The 25,681-nt window shown below is 36.6% G+C and overlaps 1 protein-coding gene across 2 annotated transcripts; it reads right to left on the bottom strand.

Moving 5' to 3' along the window:
• Window positions 1-535: 535 nt before the first annotated feature.
• Window positions 536-24,263, bottom strand: LOC121421752 (protein PTHB1-like). Of its 2 annotated transcripts, none has more exons than XM_041616560.1 (23): window positions 24,172-24,263; window positions 21,803-21,949; window positions 21,343-21,490; window positions 20,274-20,338; window positions 19,453-19,566; window positions 18,641-18,894; window positions 17,775-17,862; window positions 15,804-15,899; window positions 14,935-15,064; window positions 14,276-14,457; window positions 12,853-12,929; window positions 12,493-12,549; window positions 11,739-11,841; window positions 11,196-11,303; window positions 10,065-10,205; window positions 8,971-9,066; window positions 7,602-7,774; window positions 6,763-6,915; window positions 4,810-4,992; window positions 4,250-4,445; window positions 2,923-3,016; window positions 2,027-2,262; window positions 536-1,272 (listed from the first exon to the last, which is right to left on the bottom strand). In XM_041616560.1, exons 2-23 carry the CDS (start codon window positions 21,912-21,914, stop codon window positions 1,124-1,126), a joined length of 2,955 nt encoding a protein of 984 aa, XP_041472494.1. In that variant the 5' UTR covers window positions 21,915-21,949; window positions 24,172-24,263; the 3' UTR covers window positions 536-1,123. The 2 variants fall into 2 exon arrangements, with proteins under 2 accessions (XP_041472494.1, XP_041472486.1); XM_041616552.1 differs by having other exon boundaries at window positions 536-1,275.
• Between the last annotated feature and the right edge of the window lie 1,418 nt (window positions 24,264-25,681).

A 25,681-nucleotide genomic window follows, 5' to 3' on the forward strand; every position in this document is an offset into this window, starting at 1 on the left:
AATAAATGTGTGGATACAAAATTATCGCACTAAGTTCGGACTGGGGTAAGTTGAGCCAAACAGCATGGGGCAAGTTGCGCCATGGTAATTCTTATGGTAATGTATCTTAAAAAACAAACAAACCATAAAAATCGACTGAAATGCAGGCTGAAAGGAGCAAATTTACATGACTGCTCTTTTCCTTTTAAAGGATGTTAGTATTTATAGAGAATTAGCAAGTGAAAAGACTTTAAACAAAAAATTGACATGCTGGTTCTCCCCCCATACATTTTGTACGTAGTTTTTGTGGCTCAACTTACCCCAGACGGTGGCACAACTTACCCCATATATGGGGCAAGTTGAGCCATTTGACATCGTTTTTTTTTCAAAAGTCACAATGACTTTCAGTGTGGGGGTAGAAAGTTATATGTAGGTGAAAAACATTTCCCAAGAATCAAATTTAAAGGCAAGGTACTTATTTCTACAATAGTACTAGTCATATCAATTCTAACATGCAAAATGCAAAAAGTGTCACAACTTACCCCGCCTTCCCCTATATGATAGTTAAATGTGTTCAACTGATGTCCAAGTAATTTCAATTTCCCAGTACTTTTTCATGGAGTAGGATTAATTTTGTATATATTCTCTATACATTCTAATCAAGAGAGGTCAAGATAGAAATCAAAATGTCAGTTAGATGAACTGACCATTAGATATTGCTTCCAAACATTGGCGAAGATTCTCAAAACTTGAAAATCCCTCCCCTAAAATATGTACTTGTAACACGAGTCTTACATTTAAAACATCAATCATACATTTGCACATTTTTAATTCATCCAACAGGTGGAGGTGCCCTGGCCCAGTGGTCTTAGGTACCCGACATTCGCATGAAATTCCATGGTTCAATGATTCCCGACACGGCCCTTTATGCCCCTGAGGCAAGGCATTCTATCTACATGGTTTTTTTATCTTAAATTAAACAGACCAAAATGCTCTATGCCTAATTGGTAAAAATGTGTGCATGTTTTTGTTAATAAAAGAAAAAGGAGGAAAAGAATGAATGAAAATGGTTTATAAGGAACCACTGTTTCAAAGATTGAAATCTTTTTCAATTTTTGGCTCAGATGTTCACCATTTCAATATTTTATAAGGCAATAGAGTCAGGAGAGGACCGTCCCATGCTGCTTAGATCTGTGTCATCACTCAAATCATCATTGTCACGAGGTTTTGAAGACTTCTTCTTTTTCTTCTTCTTCTTTTTGATTGGTTGCAGAGCAGGGAGCGAAGAACCACCTGCTGAAAAAATCATTAAAAAAAAAAACTTTGATGAACTATCTTTTTTTCTGGGGCCCCATTTCATAAAAAGTTGCTTAGATACTAAGATAGCAAGTCTTGATGGAATGCCAACATCTATGGCAACAGTGAAAATTAAGTTTTGTGATTCTCTCTTTCAATGAAAGATGATAATCCAGCAAGAGTTGCTATCATAGCAACTCTTTATGAAATGGGCCCTAGATTTTTAATCATTATCATTATTACTTATACTGCACTTTTCCTATTTTGCCTAGAAATGCTTACAATGAATTAATTAAATGGAAATATATAATCTTAAAATTACAAACTTCAAAAGAGATGGGTTTTTAATGTCTTTCTGAAAATTGCTAGTGATGGAGACTGTCTAATTAGTGGCAAATCATTCCAGTAGTTTGTGAGATGAAGTGGGTCATCTATTATTGACCCAGGGAGGAGGGTATGGAAAGGGGGGAGGAGGGACAAAAATTCTTGATAATTACGGACACGACATATGGGAGAGTAGTCCGTTCCGATTTGAAATTTATCCAGTATTTTAAGGCTGACACAGTAAAATTTCAATATATTTAGTGACTCGGTTTTTGAACAGCCATAACTCTCTTATTTGTTGTCTGATTACCTTTAAACTGTCAACATTCTGTTCCCCCACCTTATTTTCATTCTTTCACTTACATCATGTAATTCCCATAATTTCATTTCCCAGTAAGAAGCATTTTTATTTTGCCATGCTACTGACCTGGTGCTCCACTAAGGGATGGAAGGGATGAGCCTCCACGCACCCCGATGCCTCCCATAGCCGGCAGATCACCCACCAGACCCTGGCTTCTGGGTGATGCCAGGGCTGGTCCTCCTAATCCATTGCTGGACGGTGTACCATCTGTTAAGGATGTACGATCTGGTGGTGCAGCTGCATCATAGGGTGGCGCTTGTGGCTGGGATGCCATCGGTGCTGGCTTGGATTCTATCGATGACCTGTATACAACAAGAATTAAAAGAATATTTGCTCATTACCGACCGGAATTCTTGACAGAAAAACTGCATGTAATGGAATTAAATTTTTAATTTCCTAAAAAATTATCTCATGATTTTTTTCTTTCTTCTTATTCATAAGAAACGACAAGGACTTAATTCATCTGAAAAATTTAACTTGTTTTTACTGACATGACATATCTGGAAGCAGTAATCAGCATCTACGCTCAGCTGTATTTGCAGGGATGGGGAACTTCTGCAAAAACACCATCTGCGACCTTGGAAAATTCGAGAGAAAGTTCTTGTCAATTCATAAGTACCCACGTGTACTATATAGCAAGTATTTTCTTTGGGAATTTAAGAATTTGGTTTCACAGTTGCAAAAATACTTGGTATTCTCTGATCATGGTAGACCAGGGTAAATTTTCCATTCAGAGAATAACTGCTGCCTCTAGCTTAAAAGAAAAACTATGGGAAAAGTGTCAATGGCAAAATTGTTTTTTGCCAGAATTTTTGGTTGTTTGCCAGATATTTTTATGGCAAAAGTTTTATACAATGGCCCCTGGTATTATCATTTTTTTAGTCAGTCCAAAAGCTTTGTGTACTTTGTTTATTGGGGAGGAGGGGGTGGGGGTGTCAGTATCACAAATCAAACAAACCTACCTGTTATTAGTAGATGCAGGTTCCTCATCAAAGAAATCATTGTTCTTCGATGTAGAATTTGAATGTGAGTGCCCAACTGAAGAATCCCTCTCACCTATATAATACAAAAAAAAGGTTTTTGGTTAGTCTGCAGACAGACGTTTGGTATTCGCAATTTGTATAGAGCATCATGCAGGGTCCACAGTTCCAAGCTTTTCAAGAAAACAAAGATTCTTTCTTTGTTTTCCCTGATTTTTCCCTGAAAAAGTATAAAAATTCCCGATAATTATTTGAACCCATTCCCAGTTTTGCATGTTTTCTAAGTTGTTGCAGTGAATTACATGTATTTTCAGTATAAAAACGTTAATGTAAAACTAGTTAGTACCACCATAACCAGTCATTCAATGGATGTTGTTTTGATATGCAACAAAATGTAACAGAGTCTAACTGACTACCATGATTTCAACTTATTAGTTGATCAAGATTCCCTGATTTTTCCCTTGTTTGAGGCAATTTTCACTGAATTAAGGTATTTTCTATCAAAGTCCCTGATATTCCCCTGACTGGAAAAAAGTAGAATAATTTACCCTGATGGGCTGGGAACCCTGAGGTTCTGAAATAGTGAGACTAGTTCCACTCATTTTCTGTGGCTTTAGTAAAGTCTTTACTCTAGTAGACATGGTATACAAATAATGAATGTTTATGAGTGCAATGGACAGAATACTTCATGAGGTGAAAGATGAAATGATCCATTCAACGATGCATAGTCGAGTTGAATGGATCTTTATTTCATCTTTCACTGAATGAAGTATTCTGTCCATTGCACGAATGAAAAAAAATCATTATTTGGTTCATATGACACCTAAAAAACTATTTTTTTTTCCCATATGAAATTCATGAATTTCGATGCAAAACATGCTCATGCAGTGCGAGTTCGGTCTGTTGATTGTTACGTCATTACAACATGCGCACTGCTGGTGCATGAGCTGCAGTCTCGATATGCAAGTGCAATGGACAAAATCATATGGATCCAAAATTGCATGGTTGATGATGTCATTGCGAAATGGGCTGAATGAACGATATCAAACAACCAATCAAATCTACATGTATCTAGGTGTCATATAATAATACAGTATAATTGGTTAAAGTGTCGCATTTAAAAACTTTTTGGGGGGCATTTTTAAGAGCAACAATTTGCAGTGAACCATAAATGGCATTCTTCCTATAGCTCATGGTCATCATTTCCATCTTTCCAACAACGTTAAAATCTATTTGAAATCACTCTTGCCCAAAATAGAGCAAAAAAAGCACATAAAATCCACAAGAAACACTCTTGTATTGTACATACCCTGTGCCTGTCCTTCAACATGGAGCCTGGAACCTTTTGCAAGTTTCTCTGTGACCTGCATGATATGTTTCTTGAGCTTGGATGTATCCGGTGCCAAGGTCAGTGGGGCTGGATTGATCGCTTGGTCTTTGGCTGATTTAGCCAAGCAGGTTCTCAGAAGGTTGATGATGGATGCATCCACCGTTTCTTCCCATCCCTTTTGTAAATGAAAGAGTCATAGGAAAATAATATATATACAGTCAAATCTGTCTTAGCGACCACCTGTGTATAGCAAAAACCTGTCTTTTGTGGCTATTTTTAAAATAATAAAAAATACCAGTTATCAAAATTAACTGACCTGAAATTACCTTTGACCCAGTTACCTGATTAAGATATCATAATCAAACTCATCATTACATCCAAGATTTAAAAAATATAATAATTGCAACACTATCTCTCATCTTTAAAATCTTAACCTTAGGTTAAATTCATTTAAAATGATATCAGTACTAACCCCTGTTTTATCAAGTTCTCTTTTTTTCATCATCATCACCATCAAGAAAACTGCACTCTCTACTTACCTGATCTCCTTCACACTGTACTTGTGAAGACAGACTAGCATCTAGGATCTCTTTCTCCGATTCGGTGAACCCATGTGCAAGAGCAAGGAGAGTGGTTATTATACTGGTGGCACAGCTCAGACCCATAGAGCAGCGAACTAGAGCTTTCTGATTCTCATCCACACCCTCAGCTAATTTCAATATCTACTTAGAAAAAAGGAAACCATGTATTAACAAGTGGAATGCCTCTGGCCGTCTCACCTGCATCACGCGGTTCAATATAGCAGCAGTGCTGACTTTGAATACTACTCTAACTCGCACAAGATGTTCAGTGATACATGGTTACTCTTATGTCCACTTTTTATGAACTAGACCAATAAACTTACAGAGATATGATGGTTATTCAACAAAAAACCCCAACATGGCCAAAGTTCATTAACCTTACATGACCTTTGACCTTGATCATGTGACCTGAAACTCGAACAGGATGTTCAGTGATACTTGATTACTCTTATGTACAAGTTTCATGAATCAGATCCATAAACTTTAAAAGTTATGATGGTAATTCAACAGATACACCCAATTCGGCCAAAGTTCATTGACCTCTGACCTTGGTCATGTGACCTGAAACGCGCACAGGATGTTCAGTGATACTTGATTACTCTAATGTCCAAGTTTAATGAACTAGACCAATAAACTTTCAAAGTTATGATGGTAATTCAACAGATACCCCCGATTCGGCCAAAGTTCATTGACCCTAAATGACCTTTGACCTTAATCATGAGACCTCAAACTTGCACAAAATTTTCAGTGATGCTTGATTACTATTATGTCCAAGTTTCATGAATCAGATCCATAAACTTTCAAAGTTATGAGGGGAAATCAACAGATATCCCCAATTTGGCCAAAGTTCATTGACCCTAAATGACCTTTGACCTTGGTCATGTGACGTGAACCTCATGTAGGATGTTCAGTGATACTTGATTAACCTTATGTCCAAGTTTCATGAACTAGGTCCATATATTTTCTAAGTTATGATGACATTTCAAAAACTTAACCTCGGGTTAAGATTTCGATGTTGATTCCTCCAACATGGTCTAAGTTCATTGACCCTAAATGACCTTTGACCTTGGTCATGTGACATGAAACTCTAATAGGATGTTCAGTAATACTTGATTAACCTTATGGCCAAGTTTTATTAACCAGGTCCATATACTTTCTAAGTTATGACGTCATTTCGAAAACTTAACCTCAGGTTAAGATTTGATGTTGACGCCGCCGGAAAAGCGGCGCCTATAGTCTCACTTTGCTTTGCAGGTGAAACAAAAATCATATTATCTGATGAGGACATAAGCATTTTTTGTGTATTTCTATTCATTTTAAATTTACTAATCTATTATCATTTTTATTTTCACTTCTATTCAAACCAGTTAATTTGGTGATTTTTAATATATTATTTTGTTTATCTTTTTTCAATTATTATAAATCATTTGTTCACTTGCTACTTTCTTAATTGTTTTAGTTTTATTTTTACTAATGTATTTGTTATTTATTCATCTTTTATCAAATTACTCATTTCCTTTTTCTACGATGTTATCATCATATTATCTCATTTATTCATCTATTAATTCAAATAGCTTGTAGTTGAAGGGAGCATTCATAATATTGGATTGTCCTATGGGAGCATTCCTATTTTTCACTCATGGCACATACACGATACCCACATGAAGGTAGATGTTACTTTTAAAAACAGAATTAAAAGTTTAACAGCAACAAACAAACAAACAAATTTGATTCATGAGACTTTTTGTTTTCCCTTTCCACAACAATTTGCAAATGAATATTTTTGGGCCTCTAGAATAGTGAAGTGCTTGATAAAACCAAGAGTTACTTTCTAGTACGTTTACTTTAAAGTAATCATACAATCTAAGACTGAGGAACCAAGATTAAGTTGAATGAGGACCATATATTCACCTGTCGATAAGTTCCTTCCAATAATGTATCAAGATTGTTGAGAGGTGATGGGGTCTTATCCTTAAACCTGGTCAGAAGTCTCCTCTGGATGGCTCGGAACTGTTTCGCTCTCTGGTCTAGAAGCTCCTTGTACCTCTCTGCGTGAACCCTCAACTAAATCAAAGAATAATGTGTATTCTAAAATTAAACTTGTTAAAAAACACATCACCTATGCCTGCCTCATACTACATAATCCGACTAAGGAATAATTTTTCAACTAATCACACTTCGCATTAACTATGAACGCAGTGAAATTATCTTATTTGAAGTTCAGTGTAAAGCTCACATTACTAAAATCAGAATTCAGCTGTACTGCAAGCATTGTGGTCGCAGAAAAGTTGCAGTCGGCTTAAAGTCGCAACAGATGATGACATCATTACAATTTGGAATTGAATTTGCATTTATCTTAGAAGGGAGGCTTGAATTAGACTGGAATTGATTTTAGTATTCTTATCAAAACTTTGATCGTTAAGATTTTATAAGTTGGAATGTTCAAATCAAATGTTGCTACAATTTCTTTGAAAATGGTATCGCAACGGACTGTGTAGTTGTAGTCAGAATTAAAACCAATTAAAGATTAATTCATTCATTTTCATTTAAAAACATTCTACATGATTCTTCAATATAAAGATGTACCCTTTTGGAAAGTGATTTTACTATAAAAATGTCAAAATTTAGGGCCTTCTGGGAACTACTACCAGTTGTGTAATTTTGAGTAATCTAATAATCATTTATAGAGCATTCTAAAGAGCTTGTCTGTACTATCCTAACAAACAGTTGGATTAAGATATGATTCTTACCTCCATGTGTGTATCTATAAGCTCAAAATATTCCTGCATCATAAGATTTGATGAGAATGAGAGCTTGAAGTCCTTGACCCCTGTATTCACATGATATATCCTGACGCGTTCAATGAACTCATTGACAACGGGCCACATCGCTTCAAAGATATCACACTGCAGTCGATACCTCTCTGAAAACAGAAAGCAAATACAAGAAAGTGTACTTGAATGCTATTGTTTGCTCTTCACAATAAAACATGAAGAGATACCGCCATTGGCGGCGGAAGCCCCAAAAAATTAGAGGGGGTCTACCTGCAATTTTGTGATGGACACATGTAAAAAATTTGACAAGCAAAAAAAAAAAAAAAGGTTATCAGCTAAAAATTTAGGGGGGGACTGTCCCCCCCACCTTAAATTTTTTGGGGGACCTGTCCCCCCCGCTTCCGCCGCCTATGGATACCGCCATATTAAAAAATAATGTTTGCCACAGGGAACAAAATTACATAGGAGCTTGGGGCGAATTCAGCTCGGAAATGACTAATTGAGACCAGGGGACTGTTTCATCAACATTTCTGTCTGACAAGTTGTCAGATCTGATATCTTTCCTTGATTCTGATTGGCTGAGAGGCACTGTTACTATAGTAACTGTCGGATAAAATGGGACTTGTCGGATAAAACGTCTAACAAGTCCTTTCATGAAACGCTCCCCTGGGCCCCGTCTTAGAAAGAACTACAAGTGATCTTATCATCGTAACTCTATGGAAATCCATCAGTGTCATAATGTTCTCTATTTGCAAAATTTGCAAAATGTCCTTTTTAAACAAAGGAGAACACACATGACTTTCTAAAAATCAATGAATTTATGAATATATATCATATCTAGAAATTTTTTTGAACAAACATGCATTTTACATGTTGACTTTGCTGGCTTTCATAGTTGTGATTCATCTGATCATTTGCAACTCTTTGTAAGATGGGCCCCTACAAAAAAAGCCCCTGAAATTCCACGAGGATCCAATGTAAACTATGCATTACCATGTAGCTCCCCCCCCCCAAAAAAAAAATCTTTTCCCAGTTTCCGAGGAACTCTTGGGAAGAGCCCTGGAAAACTTTAAAAAGAGACCCTAACATGACCAAAAATAGCAAGATATTATACAAGGCAGATCTCCCCAAAACACTGAGAACACCCTGAAATAGCCCAGAGATGTACTTTGTGATCATTATAAGTGATTTTCACTGACAACTGTTATAAGCTACTGAAGTCCTTCTAATTGGCTCAGAACAAATTAGTAAGTGGAAAGAATGACTTTAAAAATCAATTCTCACAAAGAATCAAATGTAAAAAAAAAAATTCACTATCCAGGTACAAACAAAATGAGTGACTTACGCGATGATTTAGAAGCTAGGATGGTAACTCTGGGACCTCCAAATATCTGTAAACCCAGAGCATTACCCGATCCCATTCCTTCTGGTCCTGTTAAATCTGAGGACAATAGACACACAATACAATCATGTTGATCAAACCTTTGATTCGTAATCTGAGGACGATACACACACAATTATTGTTATCGAACCCTTTGATCATATCTGAGGATGATAAACACACAATACAGCAATATTGATCAACCCCTTTATTCTAAATCATTGTTATTGAACCCTTCAATCAAGTCTGAGGATGCTAAACACGTGACGTAATACGATCATAGATATCAAACCCTTTAATCAAATCTGAGGATACACACATAATACAATCATTATTAAATCTTTAATCAAATGATAAGACAATATACACAGAATACAATCATGGCTATCAAACACTTTAATCATAAGCTGAGAAAAAATGAACACACAATGCAATAATATTGATCAAATTCTTTATTATAAATTAGAGGATGATAATCGCTAGAGGGTATTCATTTGTCTCGCAATCTACTCGTGATCACTCTCGCAAAAAGTGTTCACTGGCTTTCTAGCCAGTGAAAGCTTTCCTAGAAAGCCAGTGAACACTTTTTGCGAGAGTGATCACGAATTTCCTTGTTGACCATAGTAGAATGCGAGACAAATGAATACCCTCTAGCGATTATTTCAATCCGCATTAATGAACCTATATAGTATTAGAGGATGATATATACACACAATACAATCACTGTTATCAAACCCTTCAATCAAGTCTGAGAATGCTAAACACACAATACAATAATGGATATCAAATTTTTAAATCAAATCTGAGGGTGATAAAAATGCAATACAGAATCATGATTATCAAACGGATAAATCAAATCTTATGATGCTTAACTCACAATACAGTCATAATTATCCCTTATAAACAAAGTACAATACAAGAAGAATCAAAATATGTGAGGTGGGCTTCAAGGGGACATCCACCAAAAATAAATAAAAATAATAAAATAAAGAAAGAGAGGAAAAGAAAGAGTGTGGACAGAGGTGTTTTGACTGGTAACCATAAGACACAGTACATACCTGGGAATATATCATGCAGATTGGCACAGTTCTTGTTAGAGTCCAGTGTGATCTTATGTGTAGCATTCTTGGCAGGTTGGCAGGGTTTACATACAAGCTTCAGAGGTAGCTTGATGGTACACTGAACAATGTGCGGTACTCCTAAGAGTAAAATGGAAAAAGAAAAATAAGTCTTGAATGCTTTGACAGTATCCAACAGAACACCTGTACACACCTTACAAAAAATAGACTTTTTTCAGAGCAGCTCTTCATCAAAAGAATTGATTGCACTCAACAAATAATGAGAGAACACATGACAGGAATCATGACAATGTAAACATGGGGCCATTTCATGTAGAGTTACAACTGTTGTAACTTTGCCATTATGGCAACTACCATGGCAACAGGTCTCAGCAGCCAATCAAAATCAAGGTTACTATAATGGTAGTTGCAGCCAACCAAAATCAAGGTTTAAATGGTAGTTTCCATAATGGCAAAGTTACAACAGTTTTAACTATTTATGAAACGGGATCCAGGTCCAGACAGAGAAAATAAATTAAAATTTTTTGATAGTCTGAATTTAATGAATGTCATTATTAATATTACAGCTTTCGCATGATAAGAAATTCACACCTTTAATGAACCACTGACAGCTAACTATAGAGAGACGATATGAGGACAGCACCTCTCATTTTATGTTTACAACTTTTGAACTTTGCCACTTGCCCTTCATTTCAACTATGAATAAGCATGTATGTGGGTACAGTTGTGCTAAAAAGTTAGTGCACCCCACCACAAAATGCACGCCTTCATGCTGAGTGTTGAATGTAGAACAATCACTACAATGTTTGGGCGAGCCCAGATAAACAAACTTTATTGAATGTGATACATGTACTTTATCACAGGACTTCACAATTAAATATCTAAAACATTACAGAACTTGGAAAACTTTAGATCTGAGGTTCACTAACTTTTGAGCACCACTGTGAATGGGGTATGAAAAAGTATGCAGAATACTAGAGAAAGTATATTCTGATAACTTGATATAAAAAACAATTAAACATAGATAGAAAAGCACATCTTTAATATCAATTCTCTTTAATCTAACCACCACTGTAAATGCAGAAAGTGGGACTTCTTCAAGATATTTACCTGCTGAAGTAGTGTATGTTGCCGTTGCCCTAGCAACAAGTGAAGCTGGTAAACAATGTCCTCTCATAAAGAACGTGATCATCGTAGTAGTGGGATTGGACACATCTCCTGCAGAACAAAGGGCATTCATTTACCATGCCACAGATACATTTTGATGCAATTGTACTTATTATCTATTGATTCGTAACAATTCATTTTCTCTTTAATGCTGGCAGTACAGACCTTGTAAAACAACAATGCTCACTGTATTGTGTCTGTGGATAATTTCCAGTTCTTCTTTGACCAATCAGTGCTTTTACATATTATATTCAAAATAAAATAAAGAAAATCTATTATTTTCAAAACAAATTAATGATACATGTTGAGATTTGAAGCTCATGTCCACCCCCAAATGTTTGTAAAAAGTTGCTATACATTCTTCTCTGGCATATGAATGGGCATAATGATCAAAGATGTCAAAATTTCAATAGCTTCTACACAGAAAAATTATTTTATATAAATAGAATTTCTGCATGAATATCTCATTCTCAAGTGGGAGCTTACCGACATATGGAATGGTGAAAGTACTCTGTGTTGCAGCCAATGGATATGGACAGTGTAGTAGAACTCGTACATTAGATATTCCAGTCTGACTCTTCAATGTGAGCTGGAAAATAATGTAAATAACAATTATGATTAAATCAACAGTGATATGCTCTTTAAAATCAGATTTATATTAAACTCACATCAAATGTTCATGGTAGGCCTGGGTCTAGGTAGCTGCTTGTTCTTTACAAGTTACCTGATATATTTTTCATGAAAGTAAATCCATTTGTAACAGCAGCTAACTGTATCATCATCCACATCGTTAAAACAGTATTTCAAAGTGTTGAGAGAGAGAGAGTGCCTTTCGGATGGATATAGTCTAAGTAATGCTGTATGTTTAGACGAGTTCAGCCCTCACATTTGATATATTTAAAAAATTATTTTCTTCAAGTTTCGTAACGTGCTTCTCCATTTTCTCATATCACCTTTAGACCGTGTTCATTGATGTCATGCATGTAAAAACCTACTGAGGTAATGCAAAAAGAACCTATGGTCGTTTTCTTAAGCTATTAATGTTTCTTAGCAACAGATCATCCCTGACCAGCAAGTATGACTACTCCATTCTATATTGTTTTTTTTTCTACCATGTAAAAGTCATTTATGTTTGTATCATGTATTGTGTGACTTGGTCAAATGATAATAATAGCAATAATAATAATATTTGTAAGCTACATATGAACTCTACACATTACTAATATAAAGCAGTACTTACCTTTACAGTTAATGAAGGAATCTGATCTTCATCTGGTATCTCTGTTTCTTGAGCAGCCTGGCAAAATAAAATAAAATAAATAATGAGATTCTTGATGAGACATTCTAAATGAAGGGATATAGTAGAGGCTGCTGAAGGGTAAGGCTACAAAACAGTGCAATAATAATGAAATATTGTGACATTAAAGGACAGATCACTCTTCAATAATGGTTATGTCAATGTCGTTGGCTTAGCAATTAGATCTGACTGACCACTCATTGTTGGACTCCTCCCCAGGGAGTAGAGATTGTGCAGTCTGTAGAATAGATCGATTGAAATGTGGAAATTGCTATCTAAAAGAGTGTAAATGGTTGAACTTACTGAACTCGCATCTAGATTGGATGGTACAGAAGCTGTCATTGTGAGGTCATCATCAATCTTCTTCTTAGGAGTAAAATCTACAAACAGACAGATAATATCAAACATCATTACATAGTATAAATCATGCTATAAACACTCAAACACTCACAAAATTGCAGAGTTGATTCTAATGAAGGATTTGAACATTGTTCATTTAAGAATTCTACATCAAGTCAATTGTTATGAATAATGATTATGATAATATGATTATGAGTGCTAGTACTTTAAAAAATGAGTATAAACCAACATGTAAATGCTGCATATCAGTTTAGTTTTTTGTTGAAAGGAATACGATGATTTGTTTCTGTAACAGAATAACCTGGGGCGGTATTCTGAACATTGTCTTTTCTCCATATTTTATCTTATCTCAGAGATATGACAAAATCGGTATTCTGGTGGATGTCATAACTTTTGTCACAAAAATTGTCATAAATTTTGTCTCTTCTCTTTAGCGCGCAGCAAAAATACGCGGCTTTAAATGCGCGTAATCCTTTTATACAAGCAAAAGATATGACAAAAGTTATGACAGGGGGTAGCAGTCATAAATTTTGTCATATCTTTTAGTACCAAATATCCCGATACCCTGCCGACTGAATGTCAAGCAAACAATTATATTATTTAGATTAGATTGTGGTATTAGTTTCACTCATCTTCCATGACAATTTTCAAAATTATTTTTTCATGCTACAATTAGTTAGGCCCTACATATTTATTCCTCCTTTTTTTCTCTGTTTTCCTTACTTTTATACTTCTCCTCTAAAATTCTTCACAGCTCCCTGTCTCTCTTTGTAATTAAGCGCATCAATATACGCGTAGTTGCGCGATGCCAGCAACTGTTTTGGGGATACGCCCTACTTGCCACGGGGCTTTCCTATTGGCTAGAAGGGCTCCAACTGGGAACTAACGATGATTTTGATTGGTTTGCTTCCGAAAAGATGGGTGGGAACTTTGAGAGATATGACAGGGAAAAGACAATGTTCAGAATACCGATTTGTGACAATCATAGCGGTGTCACATCTCGGAGAGAAATGACAAAATTTATGACAAAAGTTATGACAGAGTTACAGAATACCACCCCTGAATCCTATACATATCTAGAAAAGAGACAAACATAATGAATGAAACTGGATGCTGCAACACTCAACTGTAATCAAAGCTATATGGTGAAGTTACAAATTGATGCAGAGGTTCAACGTTTCAACTCTAGTCACATCTTTCAGATGATGATGCTGAAGGGCTGCCCCACATGTAAATAATCGTATCTGACTGACACACTTTATAAACTCTCTTACAATAACACCCATGCACAAACACATTTCACGCAGGTGAATTAATATTTCATCCAAGCCTGAAATGTCTAAAGTCTACTGAATGGAAAGCTTACCTGCTTTATGAGATGAATCCTTGATGATTCTCTGAAGATCTTTCATTTCCTTGTCTTGGTTGTCATAGTCTATTTCCCTAGAATCTGGTGGAGGCACCACGAAGAGGGACGGATCTGTACCGAGGTAGGAGCACGTCAGGTGTCCTTCATCATCAAGGCTGACTATCACTCCTTTTAAATCTCTGGAAAGAAAACCAAATATATGTAAATAGGAGGTTTGTATCCACTTGGTGTACGAGCATATGGAGTAATTCTCAGATTGTCTAACACCATCATGGTTACTTCCAATCAATCTATGACCAATTTGTTCTAATCACCGTTTGGTCCAACCATAACTTGGTCAACTTTCAAATTTAGTTTAAGGCCCAGATGGCCTAATTTTCCACTTTTACTTTTGAATATCATACTGCACTTTGTTAATTAATGATGAAATTAAGATTGTGTTTCCAATCTTTTTTAATTTTACCTTTTAAAAGCACTAAATACTTATTTTTAGATGTTGATTTTTTTACTGGGCTTCATTTTTGTAACATACCAGAGACACAAAGCAAATCGATGACAACTTATGCCTTTAACTTTGGTGATGAATTGGGTTGCCATATTCGTTTCCTTTGGTATATACGTAAATTTATGAGAAAAAAATTAAGAGTGTAACTTACTGGAACTCTCCAATTCGCAAGGCGACTGGAACATGTTCAAGCTTGGCTGCCCACTTGAGTGTTGCATCTTCATAGACCAAAAGTTGCCTGGTATGGGTACCAACCATATACTGTATGCTATTCTCATTTACTATCAAGAGAAAGAAATGAAGGAGCAAGGCATTTATATTCCCATATTTGGGCATTTAATTTAAATCATAGTTATTTCTTTGGGCATTTTACATCATTTATGCGGTGCTCTATATCATTATGAAAAGATATCTGTGCAAGATTGATCAATAATAACAACAACAATAACAAGAGTGTCGCTGGGGCCAGCACATAATATGCCCACCTGTAAAGCTGAAAATGGATTCATTGGTCAAGCAAGAAAGGTGGAAGGTGGCGACTTGACCTTTGACCTTAAAATCAATAAAATACCTACACACCAAATTACATGAGCCGAGGTTAAGTTAAACTAAGCATATCAAGGACTTCAGAAGGTAAGATGAAAACATGTCACTGTGATCTTGACCTTTCACCTTTTGACCTCAAAGTCAATAGGCTTCTTGGAATCCATGCTAGTATCCTACACATCAATTATATGAACCTAGTTTAAGTTGAACTGAAGTTATCAAGTTTACAAAGAAAAAAATTTAACGGACAGAAGGACGGACACTGAGTGTGATACCATAATACATCCCGTAGGAGTAGGACGAATGTATAAAAACAATAATAATCATCATCTGGTTATTTACAATGTATATAAGACATAAGTTGTACACATCTTTTTAACCCAATCATCAAATTCAGTCAGTCATTCCCACTCACAATGTCTACATATCCTCCATTCCCTGGGGAGCATTAAAGTCAATGAAGTTGATACTTACATGAGGCATATATGAAGAAGCTACTGGGATTATACTCAAGCTTTTTAGAAAAAGACAATGTTCCAACATCTTTCAGGCAGACAACTGACCTCTCTCCTGAAAAGAGAGTAGTAGTTAAAAGTAGAAAATTGTTTATTTTTTACATAATCTATTCAAGAAATTATTATTACTACATTCAATACAAACGGAATGGCAGGCATTGTATTATCTTCATTCTGCACATTTCCATGTTTGAATGGTAAACTGCCAATCGTTCCTTCAATATGTACTTTCTTTTTGGTATCATCACACATGGTCTAATCCTAGTTCATCTACAACCAGTTCATCAAACCCTTGTTGGAGAGGCAACTGCACTAGCTCAGAGCTTTGCTGCTGTCATGTACTAGTAGCCTGATAACAAAATCCTTGTTGTAGGAACCAAGATATTTCATTCCCAAGCACTTTTAACCCTGCATCGCCCGATAATCCCTCTTATGTAACATTTCTCCTCCACAGGCAAGCTTGAGGGTTAGACCATAAACAACAGCTGTGATATTAAGTGAGAGCAGCTCTGCCTGTAGTAGGCCTTTTGGAATTAGATTATTGTATTTGATATTTAATCAAGTTTTTAAAGGCATATTGTATTTTAAAATTCAGTGTTATTCTGTTTTCAATTTGGAACGAAAAAAAAAAAAATCGGCCCCAAAATAAGTAAACTATTAAAGAGAAATAAAAACGACTGCATGCGATGGTGAGCGAGTTTGCTCGAATCGGCACGCTGCGTATGTAATTGTGGTTTAGTTTTTTTTGACACATCGAGGTCAAGAAACACATGTTAAGATACTTAAATAACTGGCCTGGGGTGATTTAGGTTTTCCATGGTTTGTAACAGGGGTTTGCTTTCTCCAATGACGGCTTTGCCTCATGTCATCAACTTAACATTTGGTCAAATTGCCACATACATGTATAAACTCATTTACCAGTTTGTCTAATTTACAGCTAGGCTCTACCAGTTTCAGCTAATATAAACTTGGTCTAACACTGCATGGTCGGTATGATAAGATGAATTGCTTATAAATCCAAGTTTCAAGTGTGCACATTAATTAGTAGACGAGGTGAAATATGACCATCTGTGCATTGTACTGATATTACAAAATGAAAATGAAAATCCATATTTTTTTGTTCGAAATAGAAATCAAAAATATATATCATCCAAAAATTAATTTTGTCCAATTGATCGTGGGGCTGGCAGCCACTGTGCAGACCCAGATTGATGAGGCTCCATCCCTTAGAGTCATTGAATGCAAAACAGGGTAGACACAACTCCCATCTTTTGATGTCTTTTGGGGTGACACAGCCAGGGCTTGAACTCCTGACCTCCCGGTTGTGAGACGGACGTTCAACCAACTGAGCCAACACATCGGTTTACAACTAGACTAAGTGGGTATTAGTCTAAGTGTAATATGTTACACCAAACAGAAATTAGACTAAATTGATAGTAGACCTAATGAGGTTAATCCATGTTGTATTACACTACTGGAGAAGTAGACCCACATCTTGTAGACCTAGTGGATATAATCCATTTGAATATGGTGTCAATGCATCTAAGGTAAGAAAAAATATTTATATTTCCATTGGCTATTCACGAAGTTTGTTATTTTTTCTTTTATTGTTTATGACTTCAAGCTATGCAACTTGGGTATGCATTTGATTATACTGCTTCCAAACATAGTCACTGTGATTTAGATGACCTTTTTTCATATTTTGTTTGTTCCATTGACCTTATAATCATGATTTAGTAGTTCTACTTCTAATATAGATATAAAATTACTGTGATTACAGTATATGTTAGGAAAAGATTACAGATCAACCTAATCCGGTCAGATCATTAGATGAATAGATTATCTACATGTACATTAAACTAATGGATAATCCACAGTTCAGAATAGAAACCTACATCTTATATAAAATCATGTCTTCATATTTACTTACCCAATATGACTATAGATGGTACTGCATTTGCATGAGTTATGACTGACATATCAAGGACAGGTTCCCCCAGTGGATATGTCCAGTCAGCCTGTTAAAAAACATGCAAGTAAAATACATTTTGAACACAATCTGATATAAGCATAGGGTTAATCAATTTTAGAGCTATATCGTAATGCACAGTATACTCACAAGAAAAATTGATTCAAGAATACACTCCTGTTTTCAATACAGATGAAAAAATGGCAATTGTAAATTAAACCAGGGCTGTGACAAGTATATGTGCCCATTCATAAAGAATGCATGTTCCATTTCTGCTGGCTTTGAACACCTTCACCCCTTCCCCCTTTTGAACAATGTGTGAACCAAATTCTATAAGGCACCCAACACTTCTAAGCAATCACCAGTTGATTACTGTAAATGTTAGCTGTTGCTGGGGAATGAAATAGAAAAGAGGACACTAAAACCTTGTTCAGATATGATGGAAAAGCTAAGCAACAAAGCTCAGCAATACTTTGTGTACGATATCAATATGATATAAGGCAATGAAAAATATTTCTTCTGCCTACTCTTGAAGTTGGCATTACCATAAGTGAGAGAGAGAGGGGGGTGCAATGTCTAATTTTTCTTTTACATGTCAGAAATTTGTGTTGGTATGAAAGAGGTACCTTTTCCTTTGTTGTCAGAACAATTTTGCCCTTCCTGACAAGGTTTCTAGCTACACTATTGGGTAGTGCATGCTCATTAGCATAAGTTGGATGATTTGTCTCACCATGTCTGACTAAGAGTGAAAGCAACACATTGGGGAAGTAATTGGGAAAGATGAGAAGGGAAGAAGGGATGAGGGAAGATTACAACTCAAAACTTACAGTGATTCTCTTGCCTAACGTCATCTTCTGAGACTCTTCCTTGGTCTTGGAATCCGAGGCCACAGCAAGGACCTGATACTTGTAACTCTCAACCTGCCATGAGGACGACACCGTCACGAAGGAATCGGTACGTGGAATGTATTTGATGGGACCGGGTAGGAGAAAGCCAGGCAGGAAACGACTGAAGGCAAAGCTCTCCTGCTCAAAGAAAGAAACGGTGCCGTCCATCGACTGAACACACAAGAAATCTTTTCCTGTAAAGGTGGAGAAAACAATATATGAAGAATTAGCTGAAGGCAAATTATGTACAAAGAGGATATGAAAATCAAATATTCAAGATAACAAACATTCAATAACTTTGCAAAGAAAAGATTAAGCCCAAGGATTTTGCCACCAGGCCATAAATCTATTGGAAAACATTTCCCTATGTAAACAGTCTGTAAGGGGAACAGTGATGTCTCTACAGTGGTCTGTGCCAGTTAGAACTGTCTAACAAAAAAGTTCTAACTGGGGATCAATGCACTATCACACCTGAAAGGCACTATTTCCCCTACTGACAATAGAAAAGAAAATTAAATGATACAACCCGACAAGTTTTTGGCCTCCCATGAACCCAATTGGCAAGGTATGATGGTACGGTGCAATGTGACAAGTATTTCAAAGACATATAAACAAATTTGAACTGAATGTGCAATAAAGGAAACAATAACAGGTAGGGGGTGAAGCATAAAATAGGCATCAAAAGCCCCCAAAATAACAACAACAAAAACAAACAGTATATGTACAAAACCTTTGAAACACAATATACTGACCTTTGACCCCTCCGAATGGTCCCACTACAAGACTGTGTGCTGTTCTCTGGAGGTTGTGTTCATACATGAGTTTTAGATGGTACTGAGAACCATGCTCCACTGCACCGGTCACACCTGAACACAACAAAATCATATAACATCATCTTCCCCTACAGTGTACAAAATGTTAAAATCAATAAATGTAAAATTGTTCAATACCATTTCTTGAATATGTGCAAATTAGTTAATTATGCTCAAGCAAAACAATTTTAAACAGACCACTCAAGGCATTTTCCATAGAATTAAGTTTCCTTAAAAATTATGTTTATTGGAATGAAAACAAACTTTGAACACTTGATTCTGTACTTACAGGTGTGTGAGTGCCATACATGTTAAATATTTCATATTCCTTTGTGTTATCCGAAGGTGACAAGGCAGTGTGTCCTTCGTACCAATCTTTCATGCTTTTTATAACATTGGCTTTCTCTTGTTCTAGTTCAAAATACTGAGAGTATTATGTTGTGGATTTGGCAAAAGAATTTTCTAGGTTGATATCATCCGAGCAGTAATCATCTACTGTGTTATGTGCCATACATATATTATGTTTGCAATGCAAAAAATCAATTACAGAAAGTAATGACACAATTTACCTGTTTCCTTGCACAACTGCACGAGGAATACTTTTAAAAAAGAAATAATTTTTGGCATTTACATAACAACATATAAGACTCTACCTCCCCCTAAACACCCAAATGTTATACTTGGCATGAGAGCAGACCAATCTAGTGGATGTAAAATTATTCAAAATGACTGTGATCATGGTACAACATAGTACAACTCACCATGTACTGAGTAAATTGCCAGTTTACGGGGATGGAGTACAGCTAAATTCACTGATTCTGATGCACTGATGAAAAATACAAAAAAAAATATGACTAGAACAGTTTGAAAGAAGAAATCCATTGGCGATTCTAAAACAGGAGTTACCACCCCAAAACTTAGCTGTCGTATGACACAGTAAGCAGTGACAATTTCAATCAAATAATGTGCCAGGGTAACTGCTCTTAAAACACTTTCATTATGATGATACCCAATTGCAGAAGTACACAAGAAAATGCACCTCTTTTCTGTAATAGTGACTAACAGACTTTTCTGCAAATTAATAAAATTAACAATTTACCATGTTAAATATAGACATTGTCAAATTTCCAACTAGGCTATGCACAATTTATTGAATATCTACCTGGTTTTACATCAATTGATGTAACCCACATTATGACCAGTAGGCTAGATTACCTGGCATTCATCAAAACACTTTTTAGCAACCCCATCTATGCATTTATTAGTCTTTTCCCAGCAAACTGCGAGTATGAGAACTTACACTGACTGTCACCAGTCAAGAATAGGTATTTGTGCAGACACATATCCCCAACGACACGGGGAAAAGTGCAACATCAGAATGAAATCCATTTTGCCTTTAGTAAAAATTCTGTCAATGCAGAAAAGATTACAATCACTAGCCATATGAGTCCCCTGAACAACACTGCCAATGGCTGCATGCATGCACATACATTGCCGGGTTTCGAATCCACGACCCTCTGTTTGAAAGCGGAGAGTCAAACCATGATACACCCAACAGTAACTATTGGAGCAGTATCTACCATGGCTGAAGTTGGCTCTAGATATGAATGGTATGAGAAAAGAATGAGAACTGTTCGAATAAATAATTACTTCCGCTACAGACAACTTGAGAAGTCAGTCCCTATAACTGATACATCAAAGTGTGATGATGAAGTCAATAAAATTTTTTTTTATAAATTGATAGCGGATTTAGGTAAAGCATTGTACATGTACTCTTCGTTAACATACATCTTGTATGCAGTCGAATAAAAAGAAAAAAAAAATACTTACGAAACAAAACGTCCTGTTTCAACCTGCAGGATGGGTTGCTGCAACTGAGCTTCAAGAACTACATCTTCAGCTTTCAGATTATCTCCTTTAGACGGTTGAGGCTGGTAGATCCGAAGAACCCCATTCAAACTACCAACAACAATTTTGTCTGAAATATGAAAATTTGACCAACAAATACAGAAAATGGGCAAAGATTATACAATTTTTTTGAAAGAGTATGAACATTTTAACAACAGTTTTATCTTAAAATGTGAAAATTCACTCAATAAGTACAGCAAATACCTGAAATAAAACGATAGTTTTCATAAAAATTTCACATTTTCAGAATATTAGCAAAATGTGATTTCCTCCAAAATCAGATCGTGGACCAGTTGTAAGTTTTGCAATGGCCTTGAGAACAGCTTTATGAAACGACCCTGTTCGCATTGGTTTTGTATTAAAGCCTTGATGAATGTCTTACCATGAGAAGCTGAATTTCCATCAATCTTTGCTACAGCGAGGCTGCCCTGATCAAAGACCTCTCCTGAACCAACCGTTGTTGTCCACCAATCTCTTGCCTTGAACAAAGACATCTTTATCCCTTGCTAGTATCTTCAGAAATGAAAATCTGAATAAATGAAAAAAGAAAAATCCCATAATTTATGGAATTCCTGCTTGGAAATATACAAGGTTTTATTTACTAAGATAAGGTTAATGTAAATAATAGATTATCTTGCTTGATAGGTATATCTTTAGAACTTTCAATTCATGGTAACTCTTTGAACTCAAATAAGGAATCTGAGGCCCATAGCAGAAAGAGTTGCAATCATACAGGTGTGGCGCATGCGCGGAAATCGCAGCTCAATTTATGAATATTCATGATTGGACTATAGATCGGGATTGATTCGCATTTGCAAAGATCTCGATCTGCAGTCCTATCATGAATATTCATCATTTGAGCTGCGATTTCCGCGCATGCGCAATTTGTGTTTGCGATGTTTTGGAATCGGCAGTGAATCAATACGTATGAGGAACCCAATACAGGCTCTAATTAGTAATATATATATCACCAAGTTTGAGACTAACCAGAGGATGATATATACAGTGAAATTAGAGTGAGAAGTTACAAGTAGGAAGATGAGTTTTTTATTCCTTTTAAAATTGTATTGGTACATGCCATGAGTTTTATATTTCCCCCCATAAAATTCCACTTTTGTCACTCGGAGTATGAGAGCGAGTTCACCACTGGAGGTTCAGGTAGGTGTAGCAATACTATAGTGAATCCTAGCTTGTTACGAGAGTATGAACATCACTTGAGTGGGGGGGGGCCGACTATGCAAAAAATATGGTATTTTTTAAATTTTTGTACAAGGACATGGTTCTGGAAAAACAGGGGGGGGGGCTGACACTTCCCCTGGCTCTAGACCAAAATCTTTGGTCTCTGTTACATTGGTTTTTCCGCTGAACTCCGTTTGCTCCACTCACAAAATTACACTTTCAGAGACCGAAGATAGTGACTTGATAATTGATCTGTACAGCCACAGGCTGACTGAGGGACTCAATGGCCATATGTTTATGTATATTATCGGATAAATCAGGGAAGTTGGAGTTGCGTGATAGCCAAAGTCACCGTTTTTTTTCCTTTTAAGTTTGTTTTTTCCCATTTTGGTGACTTTGGCATTTCAGGCAAAAATGGAATAATAATCTTTATTTTGGTTCAGTTCTTTTTATATTCTTATGAAATTTACACTAAAAATCAATGAGCCCCATCGGGAATTTTGCTGCATGATCGCGAGCCATCTGTGTGTACGAGAAATTAAAAAGAATAAAAATGTTTAAAAACTCCGGCATTATCGTGATATAGGTAACCACCATTCACTTCATACAGCAGCGCTTTATTCAGTCGCACGCACGGTTCCCTATTTCCACCTCCATTCACTTTGTACACAAATGCGCGTACACAAATCTATGAGTGGTTTCCAAAACCACGATTTGGCCAAAACTCCTTCAAACAGACAGCTGCCAGCTGTCTACTGCGGCTCCTGCGATGCCCATTGATGCCAGACCAAAAGCAACACAGCTGCACTTTTCACTTCCATGCAACGCAGAACAAGAATGCGAGAGGTTTTTGGTGTCTGGTGATACTAGTACTAGTAGTACTAGACCAAAAGCTTCGGTCTCTGTTTTGTTGGTTGTTCAGCTGAACTTCGTTGGCTTCACTCACCAAATACAGAGACCGAAGTTCTAGCGCGATCTGTACAGGGGACTCAATGGCCATATGTTTATGTACTTAAGATCGGATAAAACGGGGAAGTGAATTTGCGCGACAGCCGAGGTAAGTCACTGATTGTGTTCCTTTTAACTTCATTTTTCTCTGTTTTTTGGCAATTGATGCCAAGAGGGAATATAAATTTGCACTCTGGTCACTAAAATTTTGGAAATTTTTATTCATTAAAGACAAAAATTGAAAAGCCCCGATGGGGGGATTTTGCATTGCAAGTCCCCTTATGGTGGCTGCACGATAGCGAGCCGTCTGTGTACGAGGAGAAAAAAAAAAAAATGTAAAAACTCCTCGAAACAGACGGCTGCCAGCTGTCTATACTATTACTAGTTAATCCTCCCGCGCTCGGGTCGGCTCCCGGAAACCGGGCAGGCGCACTCAGGCAGCGGCTAGCGTCGCGGTACCATGTCAACGACGACGACGGTCGTCGACGCAACCAAACGTCAGCCAGCTATGTGCACCGGCATCAAAATTAGGGAAAGACATGAAAATAATCATATTTCTTTTTATAAAACCACACAAAGAAATCGACAAGTTATAATCATTTGAAAACCTATCACTTTACTTACCATCTGAGAGGCATTTTTAGCCCAACGAACTTGCAAAATAATGATAAATTTACGAAGTCACACAAAAATGTAGGTTCTACTGTGTCTTCTGGATAACAAATCATAAAAGAAAAACTGACCCATTTTTATATAGTTTGCCAAATCATTTTTTAATATAAGCAGGTTTAGAAAAGGGATAGTATCATGTAAAAGAATGGTTTTTTTTTCACTACAGTGTCAACTGGGCTGAAATTAGAATTGTTTTTTTTTTTGGGGGGGGGGCTCTTCAAATTTACATCAGCACCCCTGTAAAATATATAATAGCTCCGAGGGGACTGAGGGAGCAAGGAACGAAAAGGAAGGGGAAAAAAAGATTTAAAGATCAGGAAAAGTACGAAAAGTGAGAGGGGAAACAGAGAATGAAGGCATCATGAAAGAAAGAATGGATCAAGTTGGGGAGAAGGGGTCATACGGAGAAAGAGAGGAGAGGCAGAGAGAGAAAAAAAAGAGACAGGGAGGGGGGGGAGAGATGTGACGACATGACACACAACGATTATTAAAAGATGATAGACAAAAAGGAGGAGCAAAGAGAACAGAAAGAGGAGGGAAAGAAGTAGAAGGAAAAAAAGAAAGAAAAGAAAGGGGGATTGGGAAAGGGGAGAAAAGGGAAATTAAGGAAAGGGAGAAAGAAAAGAATGCGAGGGAGAGAGGAAATTAGGGAAGAGAAAGAAGGGAGAGGGAAAAAGAAAAGAGCAGGAACAGAAAAAAAGGAAACGGAAAGAAAAGGAAAGGGGAAGAGGAAGAGAATGAAAAGAAGGGAGAGGGGGTGACGGCAGGAGAAATATATAAAAAGTCAAGAGAGCAGATTGAAAGAGAAGAGAAATAGATTGTTGAGAGGAAGGAAGGGCCGCCCTTTAATTGTTCAAACAAAAGAACACATATTACATCCTCTTCCAAGGAAAACAAAAGAGGCATACCATTCATTTATCAGGGGATGTCAATGATAGGAACACAAATAAGTGTGAAAATAAATGAGATATCTTTTGAGATCTTCTCTCAATTCTGTCTCTTGATTTTCCATCCAGATTTTTCCCTGCACCATAATCTGTTCCTCTCTCTCTGATCTTTTACTTTTTGTAACCCCATCTTTATTTATCCCTTTGAGGTTTCAGCTCTCGTTTACTTCAGCTTTCTCACGTTTTTGAAGTGCCCTTCTTAAGGCGCAGTCACATTTCCCCTACGGCGGTCATGCAGCGAGTCGAAAATAGCAGTTTTAAAACCCGCTACATAAAGGTGGTTTTAATAAAAATAAATAAAACTGATATTTTTTACTCGCGGTGCGGCCGCCATAGGGGAAATGTGACTGCATCATAACCCCCTCTTTCTGAAAGTAGGCCTACACTCATTCCCTCGTCCTACCTCTCTTGCTCTTCCCAGTGTGTCCTAACCTATCTCTCTCCTATAGAATTCTATGTCTCTATATCATGTTTTATTTGCTCTGTGTGCCCTTCTCTTCCCCCTTTTCTTTTTA

The sequence above is a fragment of the Lytechinus variegatus genome, chromosome 1 (genome assembly GCF_018143015.1).
Source record: "Lytechinus variegatus isolate NC3 chromosome 1, Lvar_3.0, whole genome shotgun sequence".
In the NCBI taxonomy this organism is placed as follows: domain Eukaryota; kingdom Metazoa; phylum Echinodermata; class Echinoidea; order Temnopleuroida; family Toxopneustidae; genus Lytechinus; species Lytechinus variegatus.

What these genes read in the sequence shown, in the direction of transcription:
- LOC121421752 (XM_041616552.1), bottom strand. Translation starts at nt 21,914, where the DNA reads ATGTCTTTGTTCAAGGCAAGAGATTGGTGGACAACAACGGTTGGTTCA. An exon ending in GAAACAGGACGTTTTGTTTC is followed by an intron (nt 20,339 to 21,342) that starts GTAAGTATTTTT and finishes ATTTTTCATCAG; the next exon opens with TGCATCAGAATCAGTGAATT. An exon ending in TTATAGATACACACATGGAG is followed by an intron (nt 6,916 to 7,601) that starts GTAAGAATCATA and finishes TCTTTGATTTAG; the next exon opens with TTGAGGGTTCACGCAGAGAG.